This window comes from Hyaena hyaena, unplaced genomic scaffold (genome assembly GCF_003009895.1).
Source record: "Hyaena hyaena isolate Hyena2069 unplaced genomic scaffold, ASM300989v1 scaffold_23, whole genome shotgun sequence".
Taxonomy (NCBI): Eukaryota; Metazoa; Chordata; class Mammalia; order Carnivora; family Hyaenidae; genus Hyaena; species Hyaena hyaena.
The window spans coordinates 1,051,856-1,070,791 of record NW_024080655.1 but is presented as its reverse complement, the minus strand read 5'-3'; the positions used below and the strand labels follow the sequence as shown (position 1 = coordinate 1,070,791).

Here is an 18,936-nt window from a genome sequence, read left to right as displayed (position 1 = left end):
TACAAGAGGTTGCCGCCAGCCTGTGGACCAAAGAAAGCCCTGAGAAGGAGAAGGCCACACTCTGGAAGCAGAAAAAAATGTGCACCAATCCCCGCCGTAGAGCATCTAGCCCTGGGCAGCCAGAGGAGGCAGAAGGCAGTCAGAACATTGGCAATGCCAGACCATATGATGGTCTTGCAGGCCCAGGCCCAGAGGCAGTCAGCCCCTTCTGGAAATAGAGGGCTGAGACCTGGTTGTTGAAAAGGGCCCCCACCAAAGATACCAGAGCCAGGAACAACGTGTTAAAGTCAGACCCAGTGAAGTCAGAGAAATGGGTCTGCAGCCCTCCTCAGTCATATGCCTTCTAACCACTCAGATCCAAGCACTGTCTAGGCCTGTCCGCTCTGCTAAAATTTTTCTTCCCAGAGCCACGACCCAGAAGGTCACTCTGGCTTCCAAACCGTTTGATAAGTGTGTTGGAAAACATTCATCTGTCATCTGTGCTCAGCAAGGAGAGGCCAGAGGGTAGTCCCCACCTTGTCTTTATCTGTTCATTGCTGTAACATTTTCTTTATACCCATGTATTCACACATGTAAATAAGTATATCTAACCCTTAAATAGAACTTGTCATATGCCAGGCATAGTTCTAAGTGCTCTGTGTGTATTCATTCATTTAGTCCTGACAAAAATCTGATAAAAAAAAAAAAGTGGTAATCCACTTTACAGGTGAGGAAACTGAGGCATGGGATGTCAAGTAATTTGCTCCAGGAAGTCTGGTACAAGAATCTGGCTGTCTTAACCATAAAGCTATGAAGCCATCAAATACATACATACATAAGTTGAGATTTTATATACACATGTATATACATTTTTATGTAATTCCATAAATATGATCATATACATCTTTTAATGTGCTCTTGAACGTTCCTTTTATATTTTTTCTCCCCCCCCATGGAACCCATGTTATCACTTAATGTTTGATCTTCTAGATTTTTTATTATTCACAATTATACATGGACTTCTATATACTGATACCTACAATCACATATACAGGGTTCCTTTTGTCATTATTTTAAGAGAGCAGATCATATTAAATAAATATTTCTGCATCTTTCTTTTCTTACCAGGAAGCCCCTGGCAGATTTAATGCACCATTTTTAACAGCCACACATCAGTCCACACACCAACTCTCTGCCTGGTCCTCTCTGCTCATGCTGCTCTTCTAGACTCCCCCTTCCCCCCCCCCCCCCCCCCCCCCCCCCCCCCGCTACCCATCTCCATGTGCTTGTTTCTTTATTCCATTAGGAGTTTGATGGTGGACATTCTAGGCCAGGTGAGAGGAAAGGACGGTGAGGAGACAGCCAGGTGATGTTTCTGGCTGGGTCTTGCCTTACCCTCGGCTCTTGCTAGGGGCCAGCAGCCCTCAGCCCCCAGAGGCAGGAATGCTGACTTGACTGTGTTATTGTGAAATCATTTGTATATTGTGAAGTGCTTTGCATATGATTAAGTGATTTGCATACCGGGTGGGGGGTGGCATCTTTGACACCCCAGAGCAGCGTCCCTGAGTGTCTTCCTCCCTTTGCAAAGAAATCAACGCAGGGCTTCCACTTCAGAACTCGGACAGGCGCAGGAGGGCGCCTCTGGGCTTGGTGTGGTGACAGACAAGGGGCTTTCAGGGGAAAGCAGATCCCACCTGGAAGCAGTGGAGGTCTAAGAAGGGCGGACACTGGAGTGTGAAGTCAAACAGCACCAGGTGCAGTATGAGTCGTGCGCCCTCAGAGCCCCCAGTAGGCGAGAGCAACACAGGACAGGTGAAGGGGACGACCACGGGTGACGCATGAGGGTCAGAGGCTTGGAGACCCCGACCCTGTTGCAACCCCTGCCCGAGTGAGAACCCGCGTGCCCCATCCTGAATATTATACAGTCTTGGCTGATTCCCAGATAAAGTTGCAATGTGGAGCCTCCGAGCCAGACTCCCACCCCCCAGGAGCCCACATGCTCTGGGCTCAGGGACACCCAGGTTAAAACCTGGCTTTGCCATCTGTGCCACCGTGTGACAGGTGGCTGACAGGACCCACCTCATTGGGGCAGAATGAGGATTCAGTGAGAAAATGCAGATGGAGTGAATGGCGCGTAATAGTGTCCAGTAAACTGTAGATATAATAATGCTATTTATTGTTTGCTGCCCTAGTCTGAGGGCAGGCCTACCTTCCTCTAGGTGAGGGAAACACAAAAGGGAGCTACCCCAGGTTTGGGGTTCCAAGCCACCATGCATTGGACCCCAAAGGGTTACAAGCCCTGAAGACAAAGGCCTGAGGTTCCCAGTGAAAAACCAAAGCATAAAAATAATTCGATGAGTAAGAATAAAATTCCCTCTTCTGAGGTTCCCGAGGCTAGGCCCCTCCCTGCGGCAGGCACTTCCCCTTTCCCTTGCGCATGGAGGAGCCAGGCCGGTTTGACTCAGAGCAGGACGAAGCCGGGCACCCACCCCGACCCCGGCCGGGCTCCGGGCTGCGAGGGCTGGCAGCGGAGCGCGCCCTCGTGCGGCCGCGGGCGACACTGCGGCCCGAGAGAGGAAGCGGCGGCCAAACCCGCAAGCCCGGCCACCCAGCAGCTCGCGGTCCCTGCGGGGCCGCCCTCTCCGCCCCGCCCAGCGGGGGCTGAGCGCCCTGCTCCTGGGGCTCCCACTTCCGCTAGGCCGTCCCCGCCGCCCCGGATCCTCCCGAGCGGAAGTGCGCCTGGGCCTCCCGGGTCCCCCACGGCCGCGAGGCGGAAGCGCGCCGCAACTGCCGTTCCCCCAGACCCCGCGGCGCGCGGCGCGTCGAGTTCCGGACAGGTCCCGTGTGACGTGGCCGCGCGCCGGGGGCGGCTCCGGGCTGGGGGCCGGGCGGCCGGACCGGGCGGGGCAGACCCGGGGCGGGGCGCGGCGCCGCAGCTGGATGGCTGGGGCCGCCCGGAGCGCCGCCGCCGCCGCACGGTGAGTGATCGCCCGACCCTCGGGGCTCGCGCCACCCACCCCCCACCCCGGCCCCGACCCCGACCCCGCGGGTCCTGGACAGACCCGGGCCTCTGGCGCAGAGCCTGGGAGTTCAACTTCCTTGGGCTTCTCTTCTCCCCTGTCGCCCTGCACGTCGCTGCCCATCGCTCCCTCGCCGCCCGTCGCTCCCTCGCTTTCCTCCTCCGTGTCCGTGTCCCAGTCTCTCTGGCTGTCTCTCTCCTTTCTCTTGCCTTCTCCTTTCCCTCTGCTCTCTGGCTCTCCATCCCCCGTTCCCCTCTGCCTAGACTGTGGTCCCCTCACCTCTGCGTGCCCTGCCGTGGCCTCCAAGTCCGGCCTGGCCCAATCTGCCTTTGGTCCCCGCGGAGCCCTGCGGCTTTCCTCAGAGGCTCCCGTGAGGGCCTGGAGGTCCTGGACGCGGGCATCTTTCCCGCCTGCCCACCTCCATCAGGGGATGAGGAAACTGAGGCAGGGACATCGCCAGCTCAAGGTCACGGCCCGATGAGGCAGGGCAGACCGCATTTAAACCTCATGCCTGAGTTTCCAGACTGAACTTCTCTCTTAGTTGACTCATGTCCACATCCTGTGATCCAGTGGCTGGGACCCTTCCTGCTGCCCGGTGCCCCAGGTCTCCTGCAATATAAGGAGGGCTCTCTCTGCCTCCTCCGTGCCAGGCACGTTCACCTGCGTTAGAAAGCTCCTCGTCTTCACAGCCTGTGCGGAAGCCAGTTCTCTCATCCTACAGAGGAGGAAACTGAGGCTCAGAGAGGTGCTTCGGGGACTTGCCCACACTCCAAAAGCCATAGCTGCAGAGCACACAACGTAGGGCAGGTCTCCAAAGCCTGTGCGCTGCACAGCTGTGAGGCAGCTCCTAACCGAAGGATCTTCTTTCTCTTCAGCCCCACGAACTGTCCGTCTCTGTGCCCTGGGGACAATGTGGGCTCGTTGCCTAGGAAGAGGCTCCAATGGCTCTGTCCCGGCTCAGCTGCTTGCTCTCCCCACCTGCACCTCCCAGTGTTGCCCATTAGGCTAGATGGTGCCAGCTTCGGTTCCCTGGGGTGTCCTCCCTGGGGCATGTACTGGCGGCCGGGGCCTCCCCTGGCAGCTAGAGACACCCGACTGGGCTGGGCCTGCCGGTGGCTGAAGGGAACCCAGCCAGCGCCTCACCCCTGTCATTAGGGAAAGTTTAGCCCCAGGCAGACATGCTGACACACAGTCTGGAGCTGGCTCCGAAGGAAAAAATGTGTGGTCCTTGGGAGTGGGTGTGGAGGAGCAGAGCCCCTTTGCCCTGTGCACCCACCACTGGGACCTCCGAAGCCCTGGGCAAGGCAAGCAGGAGAGGGCATGCCGTGGCCACTTGTAGGGAGGAGGGTCAGGATGCCACGTGTGCTCATCAGGTGGGCGGCCAAGTGTGGCAGCTCACGTAGGAGGCCTTTGTGTTTTTCAGCACGTGGCATGCCTGGATGTCCCTGCCCTGGCTGCGGCATGGCGGGCCAAAGGCTCCTCTTCTTCACTGCTCTTGCCCTAGAGCTCCTGGGAGGGGCTGGGGGTTCCCAGCAGACCCTGCGGAGCCGGGGGCCTGCAGCCGCCTGTCGCCTAGACAACAAGGAAAGCGAGTCCTGGGGGGCCCTGCTGAGTGGGGAGAGGCTGGACACCTGGATCTGCTCCCTCCTGGGCTCACTCATGGTGGGGCTCAGTGGGGTCTTCCCCCTGCTCGTGATTCCCTTGGAGATGGGGACTACGCTGCGCTCGGAAGGTAGGTGACCCTCCCCAGGGGCCCGGGGCAGCCGGCAGCATGGACAGCATCGCTGCTCTCCCTGGTGGAACGGGGTCTCCCGTCCCAGCTTACAGTGTGTCTGAGGTGGAGGGCGGGGACACATGCAACTTCTCACCTTGGTCCTGTGAGACCAGGGTGTGCCGTGCTCTTTCTTCCGTTCATTTGTGCCTTTGTTTATTCTGCAAGAATCAAAGTCAGCAAACATTTGCCGAGAAACTGTATAGACACTGTTTGGAAATATAAGTGCCAGGCTGCTTGGGTTCAACACCTGGCTCTGCCATTTGCCAGCTGGGTGGCATCGGGCAAGTTACTTAACTTCAGGCTCAAGCTCCCGACCCTAAAAATGGGCATAATACAGGGGACCTGGGTGGCTCAGTCGGTTAAGCCTCCGACTCTTGGTTCCTGCTCAGGTCATGATCTCACAGATCGTGGGTTCGAGCCCTGCGTCCAGCTCTGTCCTGACAGTGTGGAGCCTGTTTGGGATTCTCTCTCTCCTTTTGTCTCTGCCCCTCCCGTGCTCACTCTTTCTCTCTTTCTCTCAAAATAAATAAACTTGAAAACTATTTTTTTAAACGGGCATAATACTAGTATGTACCTCATAGGTACTGCTGTGAAGATGAAATGAGCTAATATCCATAAATCACTTAGAAGGCTGCCTAGTGCAGGGGAAAGGGCAGCGTGGTCACAGGCCTTTGCTGGCTACAGGGATGCGGTGCCTCTCCCTTCTGTCTCTGCTCATAGTGCAAAAGAGCCCTCCTACCAAGCACCTCTGGGTCAGCCTTATCCAGGTAGCCAGCCTGCCTCTTGGGAGGGCATCTGGGAGGCGGGGCACCAGCATGGGCGGAGGCTGCCCTTTTGTGCCAGGTACATGTATTGTTCACAGATGACATGTTGTGATGAAAACTAAAGAGACTAGCTGCTAAAAATGTAGGTGCCTGCTGCCCCACCCAGGAGTGCAACGTACTTGGTCTGGACCAGACTCCTGGAATCTGTTTGAAATGCGTATTCCAGGGGTTTCTGCCGCTTGCTAGGCTCAGGAACTGTTCATTCAGCAGATGGTTGTGAGCACATCTGTGCTCCGTGCCAGGCTCAGGGCTGGTGCTGCAGCTGGGAATGGAGCCGACGTGGGGCCTGTGCCTGTGCCTCCTCTCAGCCCCTCTTACCGTGTCCCCGCGAGAACAGCATAGGGAGGACCTGGATTATTAGCCCCATTTCACAAATGGGGAAGCACAGGCACAGAGGCGTTCTTTGATCGGCTGAGGTCACACAGCCTAGAAGCGGCAGCTTTTCCTGGGATCCCACCTGATCACCAAGCTGCCTCTCTGCTCTACAAACCAAGAGTTTGAACATAGCCTTCTTAGGGCATGTCCAACTCTGGAGGTTGCGAGTCTGCAAAAGTCCCCAGATCTCTGCCACTTTTCAGAGAGTAACAGTAGCTGTGAAGAGAAAAATTCCCACTTAAAAGAGCACTTGCTATGTGTGTTGTCATTTAATTCCCCCAAGATCCCTATCAGATATAATTATCCCCAGTTTACAGATGGGGAAACCGAATCCCAGAAAGTACCTGCCCAAGGTCACCAGCTAGTGGGTTGGGGAGCTGGGACCCTTTGGGCTCCCAAGGCCAGTCTCCTAACTGTGAAGTGCTAGCAGCTCCGCAGTCATCCAGCAGGTCGTGATGTATTTCCTGCTCAGCACCCAGCCAGTGCTGGGCCTGGGCGGGGAGGGGAGGGCTAGGGGGGAGAGGGGGATCCAGGAAGTACAGGAGGCCAAGTCCAGTCTTCTGGAGGCTTGCAGTCTGGTTGGAAAAACACAGCGCCCAGTAAGCTGGGTGGGGCAGAGGTCAGGCCAGGGGCTCTGGTAGGTCAGCCCCAGGCCTCGCGTCTCTTTTGTAGCTGGGGCCCGACGTCTGAAGCAGCTGCTCAGCTTTGCCTTGGGGGGACTTTTGGGCAATGTGTTTCTCCACCTGCTGCCTGAGGCGTGGGCCTACACATGCAGTGCCAGCCCTGGTGAGTGAGGCCACAGTTTTGGGGCAGGAGGGCAGAGGGAGCTTTGTGCTGAAGATTGAGGGGTTCTGCTCTGCCAGAATGACTGGGAGAGGGGTTCTGGACGTCTGGCAGGGAACTTGTCTTGGTCCTGCTACCCGGGCCCCTGTGGGAGTCCCTGGGGCCCAACTTCCCCACCAGCCATTCCTGTCACTGCCCCTGACTAGGTCCCATTCCAAATGGCCCCCCTTCTGTGGCCCTGGCGTGGCCTGGCCTGTCAGTGCTGCCCCCTGCAGGTGGTGAGGGGCAGAGCCTGCAGCAGCAACAGCAACTGGGACTGTGGGTCATTGCTGGCTTCCTGACCTTTCTGGCATTGGAGAAGATGTTCCTGGACAGCAAAGAGAAGGAGGGGACCAGCCAGGTGAGCTCCAAATCCCAGGGTCCAGACAGGCTGGCCTCTAACCTATAGTGGTTTCAGGGCCTGGAGCCCCAGGTTCTGAGTTGAACCCTGAAAAGTGCGTCTCTTGGCCATTCCCTGGGGGCTCTGGGAGGCTGGACCAACTGGGAAGATCTGGGGAGTGACGACATTGGCCCTGCTGTGGCTTGTTCTCATAGACTGATGGTGACAGCCGTGTGGGAGGCGGAGGATCAGTTGGCTCTGGGGGCACACAGCTGATTGAGCAGCAGAGAAGTCTAGCTAGACAATAGCCTTTATTTCTCCATCTCTCACCCCTTTCCTGTGTCTACCCTGGCCAAGTGGGGGAGCATCTAATGTCACCTCTCCCTCCTTCTCCTGGCCCTAGGCCCCCAGCAAAGACCCTGCCGCTGCTGCCGTGCTCAATGGAGGCCGCTATCTGGCCCAGCCGGCTGCAGAGCCCGGCGTGAGCGCCGCGGTCCGGACCATCAAAGTGAGTGGCCCACTCAGGGTCCCCTCTCCCCACAAGTGGCAGGCCCAGCTGAGCCCTGCCCACCCGGGTCAGCCTGGCTTCCTCTCCCCTCATGCAGGTCAGTGGCTATCTCAACCTTCTCGCCAACACCATAGACAACTTCACTCATGGGCTGGCCGTAGCTGCCAGCTTCCTTGTGAGCAAGAAGGTGAGTGGGGGCTGCACCAGAGGGGACCCAGGCATTTCTGGGGGGAATGATGGTGTCTGTGTGGATCAGCTGGCTCCACCTCTAAAATAGGCTTCCTGTTTCTGCCCTTCCCACTCCCTCCACCACCCCCACACCCCCATCCAAGCCCTGAGGGCTCCTGCACGTGGCCGCCTTCTGTCCCGAGCCACTGGTCTGTTCTGGTTACAAACATTACTTTCTGGGATCACATTACCTCTGCCAGGCTGCTAAGCTTGGGCCCTGCCTGCTTCTAGATGCTTCTCACCCACTTCCGCACTGTCCTCTGAGCTCTGACATTAGTGGTCCGCCTACTCGAACTGGCCGAGCTCTTCCCGGCTCATGGCCTCCACCTCACACTATTCTGTCTGCCTGGAATGTTCTTCCTCCCACTCTTTTAAACGCTGGCTTCTTATCCTTCAGGCTTCAGCTTAAATGCACTTCCTTGAAGAGGCCTTTGCTGACCCCTCATCTAAATTAGGCCCCTATCACTCGTGTCTATGACACCCAGTCCATGTCTTCTCCCGCACTACCTGTCACTGTGTAATCATGCAGTTCTTTGTGTGTTCAGTCCTTGCCTCCTGCTTCGTGAAGGCAGGTTCCTTGTGTGTTGTATTCATTGCTGTATTTCTAGTAGCCAAATCGTCTCCAGCCAGAGCACTCAGCAGAGTAAATATTTGTAGAACGAGTTGACAAGTGGGTGCCTGGCCCTTGGCCCAGAACCCCACAGACTCTTTCCCTGCAGATTGGGCTCCTGACCACCATGGCCATCCTTCTGCATGAGATCCCCCATGAGGTGTGTGCTGGAGGGTCTTCATGGCGGCAGTGTGGGTGTGGGGCTTCAGACAGGGGTGGGCTGGGAAGCCCAGCAGTAGCAGCCTTGGGGGCTGGACCTCAGGGCCTGGAGCTGCTCAGCCCACCAGGCTGCAGCCTCCATCCCAGCTGGGCTCCAGCCTGCTGGGGACGGGGGTCCCACCTTAGGGTATGCGGGCTGGGGGGGGGGGCAGCAAGGCCTGTGCTGGGGGCTCCGTGTTCTTGTCCGTACCTGACCCTTGGGGCCCAGAGTAATCATCTGGACCTCCCCTCAGGTGGGCGACTTTGCCATCCTGCTCCGGGCCGGCTTTGACCGATGGAGCGCAGCCAAGCTGCAGCTCTCGACGGCACTGGGGGGCCTGCTGGGCGCCTGCTTCGCCATCTGTACGCAGTCCCCCAAGGGAGTAGGTACGGGCATGGTGGGTGGGGGCGGCAGGTGGCGGTCAGTGGAGGGGCCCCGGCCAGAGGGCACAGCTGCCCCGCCCCCGCGTGCAGGCCAGGATCTGCCCGCAGTCTACCCTATGGGAGTGGGTGCGGTGCACGGGGCCACCCTGGGCTCCTAGCCAGTCAGGACTTCTCCCGCCGCAGAGGAGACCGTGGCCTGGATCCTGCCCTTCACCTCTGGTGGCTTTCTCTACATCGCCCTGGTGAACGTGCTGCCGGACCTCTTGGAGGAAGATGACCCGTGGTGAGTGACCCTCCCCACCGTCACTCACAGGACCCCTGTAGGGGAGTGGGGGGGGGGGGAGGCGGAGGGTTTCTGGGCCCCGCCCCTTCCTCAGCCAGTGCCCCGCCCTGAGCCCCACCCCTCTCCCCACAGGCGCTCCCTGCAGCAAGTGCTGCTGCTCTGCACTGGCATCGTAGTGATGGTGCTGTTCTCGCTTTTCGTGGAGTGACCGTCCCTCATGCCCCCCACCCAGCAATAAGAGACTCGGATTCACCCTGTGACAGTGTGTGAGGCAGAGGCCAGGTGCCGAGAGAACACACCTCTGACCAGATGAGAGGATGGTGTGTGTGCGCGCATGTGCACACGTATGACCAGTTATGTGTGAGACCGACACTGTGATCATGCGCTGGGCCCAGGGCCCGACGCCCGCACTGGCCCCCAGCCACGCCATGGCCTTCCCTCCTGACCACCCTGTCACCCCACACTTCCCACAGTGAGCAGGGAGGACGCACTGGTCCCAGGCGGAGGCCTCTCCCCACCGGACTGCAGAGGGAGTGACTGGCTGCTCTTAAGGGAGCTCAAGGCCGCAGGGGGCCCAAAGCTGTCTCCCTCTGGGCCTTGAGGTCCCTGATACCTGCTCAGGCGCCAAGCCCTGGGCAGCCGAGGGGCGGAGGCTGGGGCACCTTCTCTCTGCTGTGTCCATTGTCCCCGCCCTTCCTTTGCCATCTCTAAGGCCAAAGAAAGGAGAAGCAGGTGCTTGTGTAGCCCCCTCGCCCCACTCGGCACTGACAGTCCTACCCCGCCTAGGATGGGGCCTGCCTTCCAAGGCCTCCTCCATGGCTGCTAGCCCCGGGCCGGCTCCTGCTCCCCCTGTGAGCTCTCCCCGGCAGCGCCAGCCGCTTTTGCCACCTTCAGCTGCCAAACAGCAGCCCGCAGGGCAGAGAGCAGCCCTGGGCCAGAGAGGCCTCTGAGGCCAGCTCAGGGGAGCTCGCGCCAGCACAGGGCCCAGGCGGAGGTCCTGGGGGCAGGAAGAGTGCTCAGCGGCTGCCCCTCCTACCCCCCCCCCACCCCCAGGCCTTTTCTGTCCCACGTAGGCTGAGGGGGAGTAGGGGGTGGTGCGGCTCCACATTGTCAGCACTCAGGAATGTGCTCCGGGAGAATGCTGAAGCCATAATCCCCAGCTATTTCCCTTGGCTGACACCCAGGTACTCAGCTGGCCCGCTCCACAGCAGCCCTGCTGCTCAGCCACGGACGTTCTGAGAAGCGGCCAAGAGGGTCTGAATGGTTTTACAGCCGTTTTGCTGTGGTTCCGTTTCTATGTGTAAATACTTATTCTATAGATAAGATGCAAATAAATAATTATATACAAACTGGCTGCCTCTCTTCTGCACACCAGAGTCCACAGTCAGGCAGGGCTTTCCCAGTGCCCCTTGCTCCAGCCAGCTCAGCATCTTACCCTTCTCCCCCCACCTCCAGCTGTTCTGCTTCATGCTCGTCTCTGAACTAGTACCCTTGCAGTGCTTTTTAGAACACGGTATAGCCTTTCATGCTGTCCCTGGCTTGTTAGCTTTTCATCCCAACACTACAAGCCTGGCCCTACACCGTGTAGCCAGCGTCATCCCCAAGGGTGGTGGTTCTCGTTTTGCAGACCTGGGAGCTAGGGGCTTTTCCCTGGCCTGTTCCCTGAGCAAATTAAAAAGGGAGGTCCAGCCACACAGTCGTCTCAATGAAATTAGCTTTGCCTAATGAAATTAGAAAAGAAAAACTAGAGGATCCTTCCTGTAAGTCACGCATCCTCGCTTCCTGTCTGAATGTAAGGACAGCATCAGGCCCTGGGGGGGGGGGGGTTGCTTCCCCTCAGTGCTCGCCCAAGAAAGCAGAAGGGGGAAATGGAGGGCCACTTTCCTCTCCGCACCAACCAGGGCAACCTTCAGCAGCGGCGTCTGTGCCATCGTGGAGTTGGGCACAGGAGCCGAGAAGCCTGAATTCGGGGCAACCTCAGCCGGGAGCGCCTGACTTGGCCCCAGTAACTTGTCAGCAAAAAGGGAGCTGCCCCACCGGGCTGTGACGCATGAAGGGCCTGGGGGCCCCAGGCCTGGAAGCGCCCAAGAAGGAATCGAGGGCCGTTTGACCAGCCCCCCACCCACCCCTCGGCAGCACTGGGGTCCCTACCTGCGGGTGGCAGGTCCACGCACAATCACCGCACTCAGCCTGCCCAGAGAGGCAGCTGGGCCTCCTTTATAGATGCGGAAGCGAGCGGGGTGGGAGGGGGTGCCTGAGTTCACTACAGTGCCGCAGGGTGAATGCCCTGACTAGTTAGAAGAGGGGGCAGAGAGCGCCGAAGCAACAGGCTGAGTCCAGGGCGGGACAGAAACCAAAACTCTGAGAGCCTGTGCCTGGAGCACCTCAGGCAGGGGGTGAAGTCAGTGGGGCTGCCAGGCGGAGCGCCGCCGTGAGCACCAGCACTCCAGAAGGCAGTGTGGAAGCCTTGGGACACCAGGGTTAGGAAGCTAGCAGGAAGCCAAGCCCTTCAGATAGGCCAGCTCAGTGAGCAGCCCGCCGTGGGCATGCCCCGCCCCTGCTCCGGGGGCTGCGGGGGGAGAGGACCAGAAACAACAGGACAGGCGCCTGGTGCAGAGGGAGGCTGGCGGCAGAAGTGAGGGCTCGGGGAGAACACCAGAACCGGAGGTTAGGCCTAGAAGGGCTCTCAATGCTCTTATTCAAGGTTCATTTTTCATCAAGAAAAAATGGGCCACAAGAGCTAATGGGAACATGTGGAGGAACAGGAGGCTCGGGGGCCAGGAGATGGAGCATTTTCTAGGAAAAACACCTGGAGCCTGGCTTTACCTGGAAGTGGGGACGATAGCACCAAAATGTGAAAGGGGAAAGGCTGGCTTCTATTCAGGACCCTCGTCCTGGAGCTGCGGGGCGCCAATCTCTAGAGCTGAGAGGCGAAGCAGGGAGTGGGAACGGGATCAGGAGGGACATGGTGGGGGTGGGGGGCCGGAAGGCTCCAGGCAGCTGGTGCAGTGTGAGCCCGTCCAGAGGGCCTTGCGTCACAAGTGGTGTGAGGCCCACAGTGGTCTCGGGTTTCCAGGCAGCAGCACGTGGGGAAGAAGCCTCGAGCACATGCTCCACCGTTCCACCAAGCCCGGGAAGGGAAAACAGACAGGCGGCCGGGACCTGAAGCCCTCCTTTATTACGAACTGTAAGCAGCGTGAGACCAGGGAGCAGGTGAGGCAGGCAGCCCCCTAGGCGTAGTACTGCAGGTTGGCTTTCTTCTTGGCCTGCACCTCCAGGATCCCCTCCATGTAGTCCTCGTGCGTGAGCTCCGTGGCGCCCCTGCGCAGTGCGATCATGCCCTGCACCCAGGACACACAGGCTCTAGGGTGCCTTCCCACACCCCTGGCCCGGCTCTGAGGCCTCAGCCTTCTGAGCCCCTTCCCCCCAGCAGTCTCCACCAAACACCCTGTCCTGTTCAGGGAAGGGGGCAAGAAGGCATGAAGTAACCCGCTCCCGCACCCCAGCACTCACCGCCTCCACACACACGGCCTTGCACTGGGCCCCATTGAAGTCATCCGTACAGCGGGCCAGCTCCTCATAGTTCACATCAGGACTGGGGGTGGAGGAGAGATTCCACAGGACTGAGTTACTTATGGTGAGGGGTGGGAGATGTCCTCCCACACTCGCCAGCAGGCAGCGAGGCCCACTCGCCGGTGACGTCGACAAGTCCCTATCCCACTGTGCCTTGTTCTCTTCTCAGTACAAGACACAGGAGGAAGGAGGGTAGGTCAAAGCAGAGACCAGGTTATTTCTGTGTCGAGCTCTAGCTCTAGTCCCGGAGATTCCAGGGACCGATTCAGCCTGCGGCGGGGGAGCAAGAGGTTGAAGACACAAAGGACGGTCGTCTCCCCCTCTTTCCACAAGGGTCAGCCCCGCCATCAGCACAGCATTGCTTCGGTCTCCTGTGCCAAGCACTTCACTCAGGAAGTGAATGGCAGTGCCATTACCCCCGAATACCAGAGAAGAAAACTCAGGCTTAGACAGGTTGTAGCACCTACTAGAGGTCACACAGATCTAAATCCAAGTCCATCTGGCCCCTGGGTGGATTCCCTCGAGTTACTCTGTGCTGTGCTCAAGCTGTTCAGAGCTGTGCTCATCTGCTGGGGTGGGGGAGTCAAGGAAATAGAGGGCCTCAAGGCTGTGCACCTTCAGATCATGGGGGAGGAGGAGGTGGGGTGACTGTAAGGAACAGAGCACCCAGAACCAGGGCCTGGACCCCAGCAAGATTCTACCTCAGGCTTCAGGGAAGAATGGAAGCCAGCATGTGGAATAGTTCAGTGTGAATAGGGAGGGGAGAAGGTGCAGGTGAAGACCTGAGGACACTCAGTACGAAGACCAGAGAGGCCACTCTGTTGCTGCCCCTCAGGTCTCAGCGCCTGGTTCATGCCCTTGCTCACCTGACGTTCATCTTGCGGGAGTGGATCTGCATGATTCTGGCCCGGGCCTCCTCATTGGGCATCGGGAATTCAATCTTTCGATCCAGACGGCCTGAGCGCAGAAGTGCGGGGTCCAAGATGTCCACCCTGTTGGTGGCTGCAATTACCTAAGCAAGAGAAGCGTCAACTTGAACTGAGGAAGATGGGGCTCCCAGACAGACAACATTCAAAGCCATGACAGGCAGAGAGGCAGCCCAGGGTCCAGATCAGACAGCAAGGGTGTTAAAGACAAATCTCAATTCTAACTCTAGATGCACTAGCTATGTGACTGAAAAGGTCCCCTGCCCTCTAAGCCCTGTTTTCTTCCATCCACGACAATACCCACCTTTACTTGAGTGTTAGGTTGGAATCCATCCAGTTGGTTCAGAAGCTCCAACATTGTCCTCTGTACCTCCCGGTCTCCAGCCTTCTCACTATCAAAGCTGGGGCACACAAGAGGCCCAAGACACCAGTGAGGCCACAACTAACGCATAGCCTTCCCTTCCTCCACCCACAGGAAGCCTAACCCAACCATCCAGGGCAGGGAACTCAACGGGGGGCCCCCAGCCCAGGACTGGCACAAAGAAGGTGTCAGAGACTAGAGAGGCTCTTAGGATCAGCCAGGCTGAGAATAAAACGTGAGCAAAACCAGCCACTGCCCAGGCTATCCACCAACAAATGTGCCACTGCAAACTGAGCTTAAAGCTCTGAAACATGGATCCAGACTTGGAGCATAAGGGAAAACGCAGGCAGGCTTCCTTCAGGAAGTATCCCTCAGGCTGAAAACACACAGGGGAAAAAGTACATTCCACAGAGGAAACTGTAAGTTCAAATCTCTCTCAGCACAGAGCTGGAGTGGGCCCACAAACCTAAAGGATGCTGTGAAGAGGTGGGGGCGGAAGCAGGTCCAGGATGAGGTGGAGAGGAGGAGGGAGAGCCACATAGGGGACTGTGAAGGCCTGGTTAAGTCCAGCATTTCTCCCAAGGAGCAATGCGGGCCCATGGAGGATTTTAAGTAGGATGTTTGTGTGAGGGAGCGGGGTGCTCGTGAGTGAAGCAAGCAGGTATGAAAGGAATATGCTGGCAGCCTTGAGGAGAATGGATGGTCAGGGGAAAAGCAGAAGGGAAGCTAGTTAGAACAGATTTCAGGAAGGAGAACCACAAGAGTAGAGCCGCCACCATTCCAGGGGAAGAAGGGGACAATGTGGGAAACAATTTAGAACAATCTCCTTTGTGGCACCCAGCATCCCCTTACCGCTTAGTGCCGATGGCATCCAGCTCATCAATGAAGATAATGGATGGAGCTTTCTCTTTGGCCAGGGCAAAGGCATCACGGACCAGCTTGGCACCGTCCCCAATGAACATCTGCACCAGCTGGGGGCCAGCCAGCTTCAGGAAGGTAGCCTGGGGAGGTGGCACAGTGATCCGAGTCAGGCCACAGGCACCAAGAGAGGTCTCTCTGGGCCCATTTGGGAATGTTTTAGCTTCTGCCCATTTCTTTCTCATCCCTCCCAAAGCACTCACCTTGGTCTGTGCAGCACAGGCCCGAGCCAGCAGGGTCTTCCCCGTACCTGGGGGTCCATACATCAACACCCCTTTTGGAGGCTGGATCCCCAAGTTCTCAAACTTCTCCTTGTGATTCATTGGCAGGACAATGGCCTCCACCAGCTGCCAAGAGGAAGTCCTGGGTGAGGAGAGTGAAGCCCTGAGGGCTCCTAGAGCCTAACACGTAATGACTTTAACCCCAAACTGCAACCCTCCTACTCCAATTCAGGGACGTTGCTCTCTTCTTCCTCTGAATCAAGAGGATGCAGAATCAGGGCACCTGGGTGGCTCAGTTAAGCGTCCAACTCTTGAGATCAGGTCATGATCTCACAGTTTGTGAGTCGAGCCCTATGTCAGGCTCTGTGTTGCCAGTGGAAAGCCTGCTTGGGATTCTCCCTCTCCCCTGCTCTCCTCTCTCTCTCTCAAAACAAAACAAAAATACATATACATATATATATATATATACACGTATATATATATATAGTGTGTGTGTGTGTGTGTGTGTGTGTACAGAATATAAAAATTTTAAAAATAGTTGCAGAATGCTGACTCCCCCCAAGGCTGTCTATGGTCACTCCAGAAATATGGTAGAAAGGCACTGGGGCAAGAACCAGGAGCCGGAGTTCCAGTCCTGGCTCTGGCCCTAACCTTCCTGCAACCCTCCACAAGTCATTTAATCTCTCTGGACCTCAGCCTCCTAAACCGCTAGATGGTACCCTCCGTCCCTCCTAGGATGGAGAAGAGGCACACTGGCAGTAAGTGCTCTGGTCAACGAAGCAGAAAAACAAAACGCTGGCAAGGCAGCTAGTGGCGACTGGTGCCTCCCTCACCTCCTGAATCTGCTTGTCCAGGCCCCCAATGTCACTGTATTGTTCTGTGGGCCTCTCATCCACCTCCATGGCCTTTACCCGTGAGTCATACTCTGTAGGCAGCGTCTCCAGGATCAGATAGGAGTCTTTGTTCACACCCTGGGGACAGAGAACAAAGCCTTCAGATTTGTCCCAGCTCAAGGCCTAACTGGCTGGGGGACAAGTGTCTGTAGAGTGAAAAGTAAAAACAGGACTAGGAAAGACAAGAACAGAAGAGCAAGTAGATAAGCTTGGGACTCTCTGAGCTGTTCTGCTGACATTTAGGGCCACCAGTGACCAGGGCCTGGAGCAGAGGCTCAGCTAGCCAGTGGGAGAAACCTCACTGGAAAAGCCCTGCTGGGGCTCAGGGAAACCACTCACCACCAAGTCTCCAGGCTTTAGCTTTTCAGCGTCCACCAACCCAATCACAGGCAGGAAGTATGTCTGTATGAAAAATTCCAGGTGCAGTCTGTTACTGCCCTCAAGAACGCTCCCCAGTCCTGTCCCACATCCACCCCTCACCCTCCTATCATTGAGCTAGCCTCACCTGTCGTGTAGAGGTTTTGATCACTGCACATTTACCCTTCCTCTGGGAATCCAGGTCAATATTGGCACCATCCTCCTCTTGGTCATTAGGATCAACATCTAGAAGCTAGGAAGGGGAAAAGCTCAGGTCAGGAGGCCCTCCTCAGCTCCCTGAACTCCCCAAAGCCCATTGCTTCCCGGCCCAAGACAATCCACCCCACTCCTCAGACTAGCCCCTAGCCCAGCAAAGGTGTGGCTCATAAGTCAGGGGCCTGATAAGATCTGTTTAGGTGTTGCTTCTCTGCACAGAGCTCTCTACCCCCAAGTAAAGAGGACACGTGTGAGGCTTCTGAGGCCTTTTCAGGCGTGTGTGTGTGTGTAGAGCCCTGGCAATGCACACTAGGGAGGGAGTCTCAAGAGGGATCGCTCTAACATGCAAGTTAGGCCTCAAAGCTTTCTCCCACTTTTTCTCCAACGGCCCCATCGCAGGCTGCCTGTCTTCAAGCCCCGCTAACCCTCTCTCTTCCCCTCCACATACACACACACCTCGATGACGTTGGAGACGAGGTACGGCAGGGTCTTGTTCACTTTGATTTTCTCACTGTTCTCTTTGATCTTGTCCTTCATGGCCTGGAGTTCGTGGGTAACGCGCAATACTTCACTCTTCATGATCTGGGATGAGGGCGAGTGGCAGCAAATGTTCAGCTGTGGCTCAGCTCATCCCTAGGACCCTGTACCTGGTGGAGCCTAGGCTGCCCATGGGGGCCTTCCCGCATCTCATCAGTCAGCTCTAAGGCTCTCTGAAGGGTGAACCTGACTGTGTCCACATCCAGCAGAGGTCAGAGGTCAAACAGGCCAGTGTGGAAACCTCCTGAGGTAGTTGTAGTAGAGGAGAAAGAGCAGCGCTCTGAATCAAGCAGATACAGGTTTTAGCTTTGGTGCTAATGAAGAGCTGGGTACTTCACCACAACAGAAACCTGTTTCCTCATCTGTAAAATGGGCACCTCCTAAAAGAAAGATTCTCAAGAGGAATAAAGACCTCGTTGGAAATAGCATTCTGATAATTCCTCCTGTCAGACCTGCCCTCCCACCACCCTGTCCCTCTTCGCGGCCCTTCTAAGGCTTAGTTAGTTCTTTATTCTTGATCCGCGCGCGGGCCCTATATCTTCCTGGAAAGGCCGAGAACAACGCGAAAGAGGCTGCTGGGATCTCTAGGGCCTGCCCCGTGGGGGCCTCGCTGCCTGCCACTGGGACTGTGAGCCCACCTTGATCTCACTGTCCAGCAGCCGTGTGCGCTGGATAATCTCTTCCGTGGACATCTTGAGCACCTCCTCCCCGATTCCATCTTGCTGTTAAAAAAAAAAAATTTTTTTTTTAACTTAGGGCAAGGATTCCGCGTCCTCCGAGCCCACTCACAGCCTCAGCTTCCCCGCCCAGAAAACCAGAGTGAAGGAGTCGAGACGCAGGCCGACATCCCAATCGGCCCTGACCCGATGACCAGGCCAGATCTTGACCCCCACAGCCACTTCCTACCCTCCCGCCAAGGGCGTCTTCCCGCTGGCCCCGGCTCGGGGACCCCCAGCCCTCCCGGCGCGCACCTCAGCTTCATCCCACACGGTAGCCATCTTCTCCTGCCGAGTCACTGGACTCTCTAGTTCCGGCAGCAGATTCATGTTCTGAAGAAGACCGAAGATCGGACTGGACAGGAACCGCAGCGAGAGATTAATACTTTCTTTCTGAAGGCCTGCTTCTGACGAGTGGCAGACCTCTCTCTCCAAGTCCTGACTCTCGACCGAATTAGCTCCAGTCGCCACGGCCACCACGAATCTGCTTCTCCGATTCAAAAGACAAAGCCCGGGCCACAGGACCCGCCCCTCGCTCCCCCTACTGCTCCAGAAACGTTACCGCCCTCGTCCTATTTAAACCAGGCGCAAGAGGTGGGTGAGCTATTGGTCCGCGCGCACAATGGGCGGGACCTGAATATTAAAAAACCGGAAGGGGCGGGAGAAATGAAAGGAGCCTGCAGGGTGTTTGGGAAATGTAGTGTTAATCTGGCCGGTAATTGAAAGGGGACGTTCGAAGGGGTGATTTGACCTCAGAATCTGGCGCAACTAGGATTAGGGGATTCGCGCGATGGCTCGGCCTTTCAAACCGTAGACCGCATACGCTAGCCGTGTGCAGCGAGCCAAAAAAAGGGCATGTCCAGGGTCACCAGA

General features: G+C 57.2%; 2 protein-coding genes across 9 annotated transcripts; one reads left to right on the top strand and one right to left on the bottom strand.

Moving 5' to 3' along the window:
• Positions 1–2,903: 2,903 nt before the first annotated feature.
• SLC39A13 (solute carrier family 39 member 13) lies at positions 2,904–10,694 on the top strand. 8 transcript variants are annotated; one of them, XM_039226913.1, is made up of 10 exons: positions 2,904–2,957; positions 4,423–4,731; positions 6,645–6,758; positions 7,031–7,155; positions 7,538–7,642; positions 7,740–7,829; positions 8,590–8,640; positions 8,933–9,065; positions 9,246–9,345; positions 9,478–10,694. In XM_039226913.1, the coding sequence occupies exons 2-10, from the start codon at positions 4,431–4,433 to the stop codon at positions 9,551–9,553; spliced, it is 1,095 nt and encodes a 364-aa protein (XP_039082844.1). In that variant the 5' UTR covers positions 2,904–2,957; positions 4,423–4,430; the 3' UTR covers positions 9,554–10,694. The 8 variants fall into 8 exon arrangements, with proteins under 8 accessions (XP_039082844.1, XP_039082843.1, XP_039082842.1 ...); XM_039226912.1 differs by having other exon boundaries at positions 7,016–7,155; XM_039226911.1 differs by having other exon boundaries at positions 6,962–7,155.
• A 1,804-nt stretch (positions 10,695–12,498) lies between these two features.
• PSMC3 (proteasome 26S subunit, ATPase 3) lies at positions 12,499–18,565 on the bottom strand. The gene is made up of 12 exons (XM_039226811.1): positions 18,319–18,565; positions 17,986–18,069; positions 17,267–17,392; positions 16,743–16,847; positions 16,577–16,639; positions 16,178–16,315; positions 15,327–15,470; positions 15,058–15,206; positions 14,149–14,245; positions 13,785–13,930; positions 12,859–12,940; positions 12,499–12,686 (listed from the first exon to the last, which is right to left on the bottom strand). Exons 1-12 carry the CDS (start codon positions 18,391–18,393, stop codon positions 12,576–12,578), a joined length of 1,320 nt encoding a protein of 439 aa, XP_039082742.1. The 5' UTR covers positions 18,394–18,565; the 3' UTR covers positions 12,499–12,575.
• Positions 18,566–18,936: the final 371 nt, after the last annotated feature.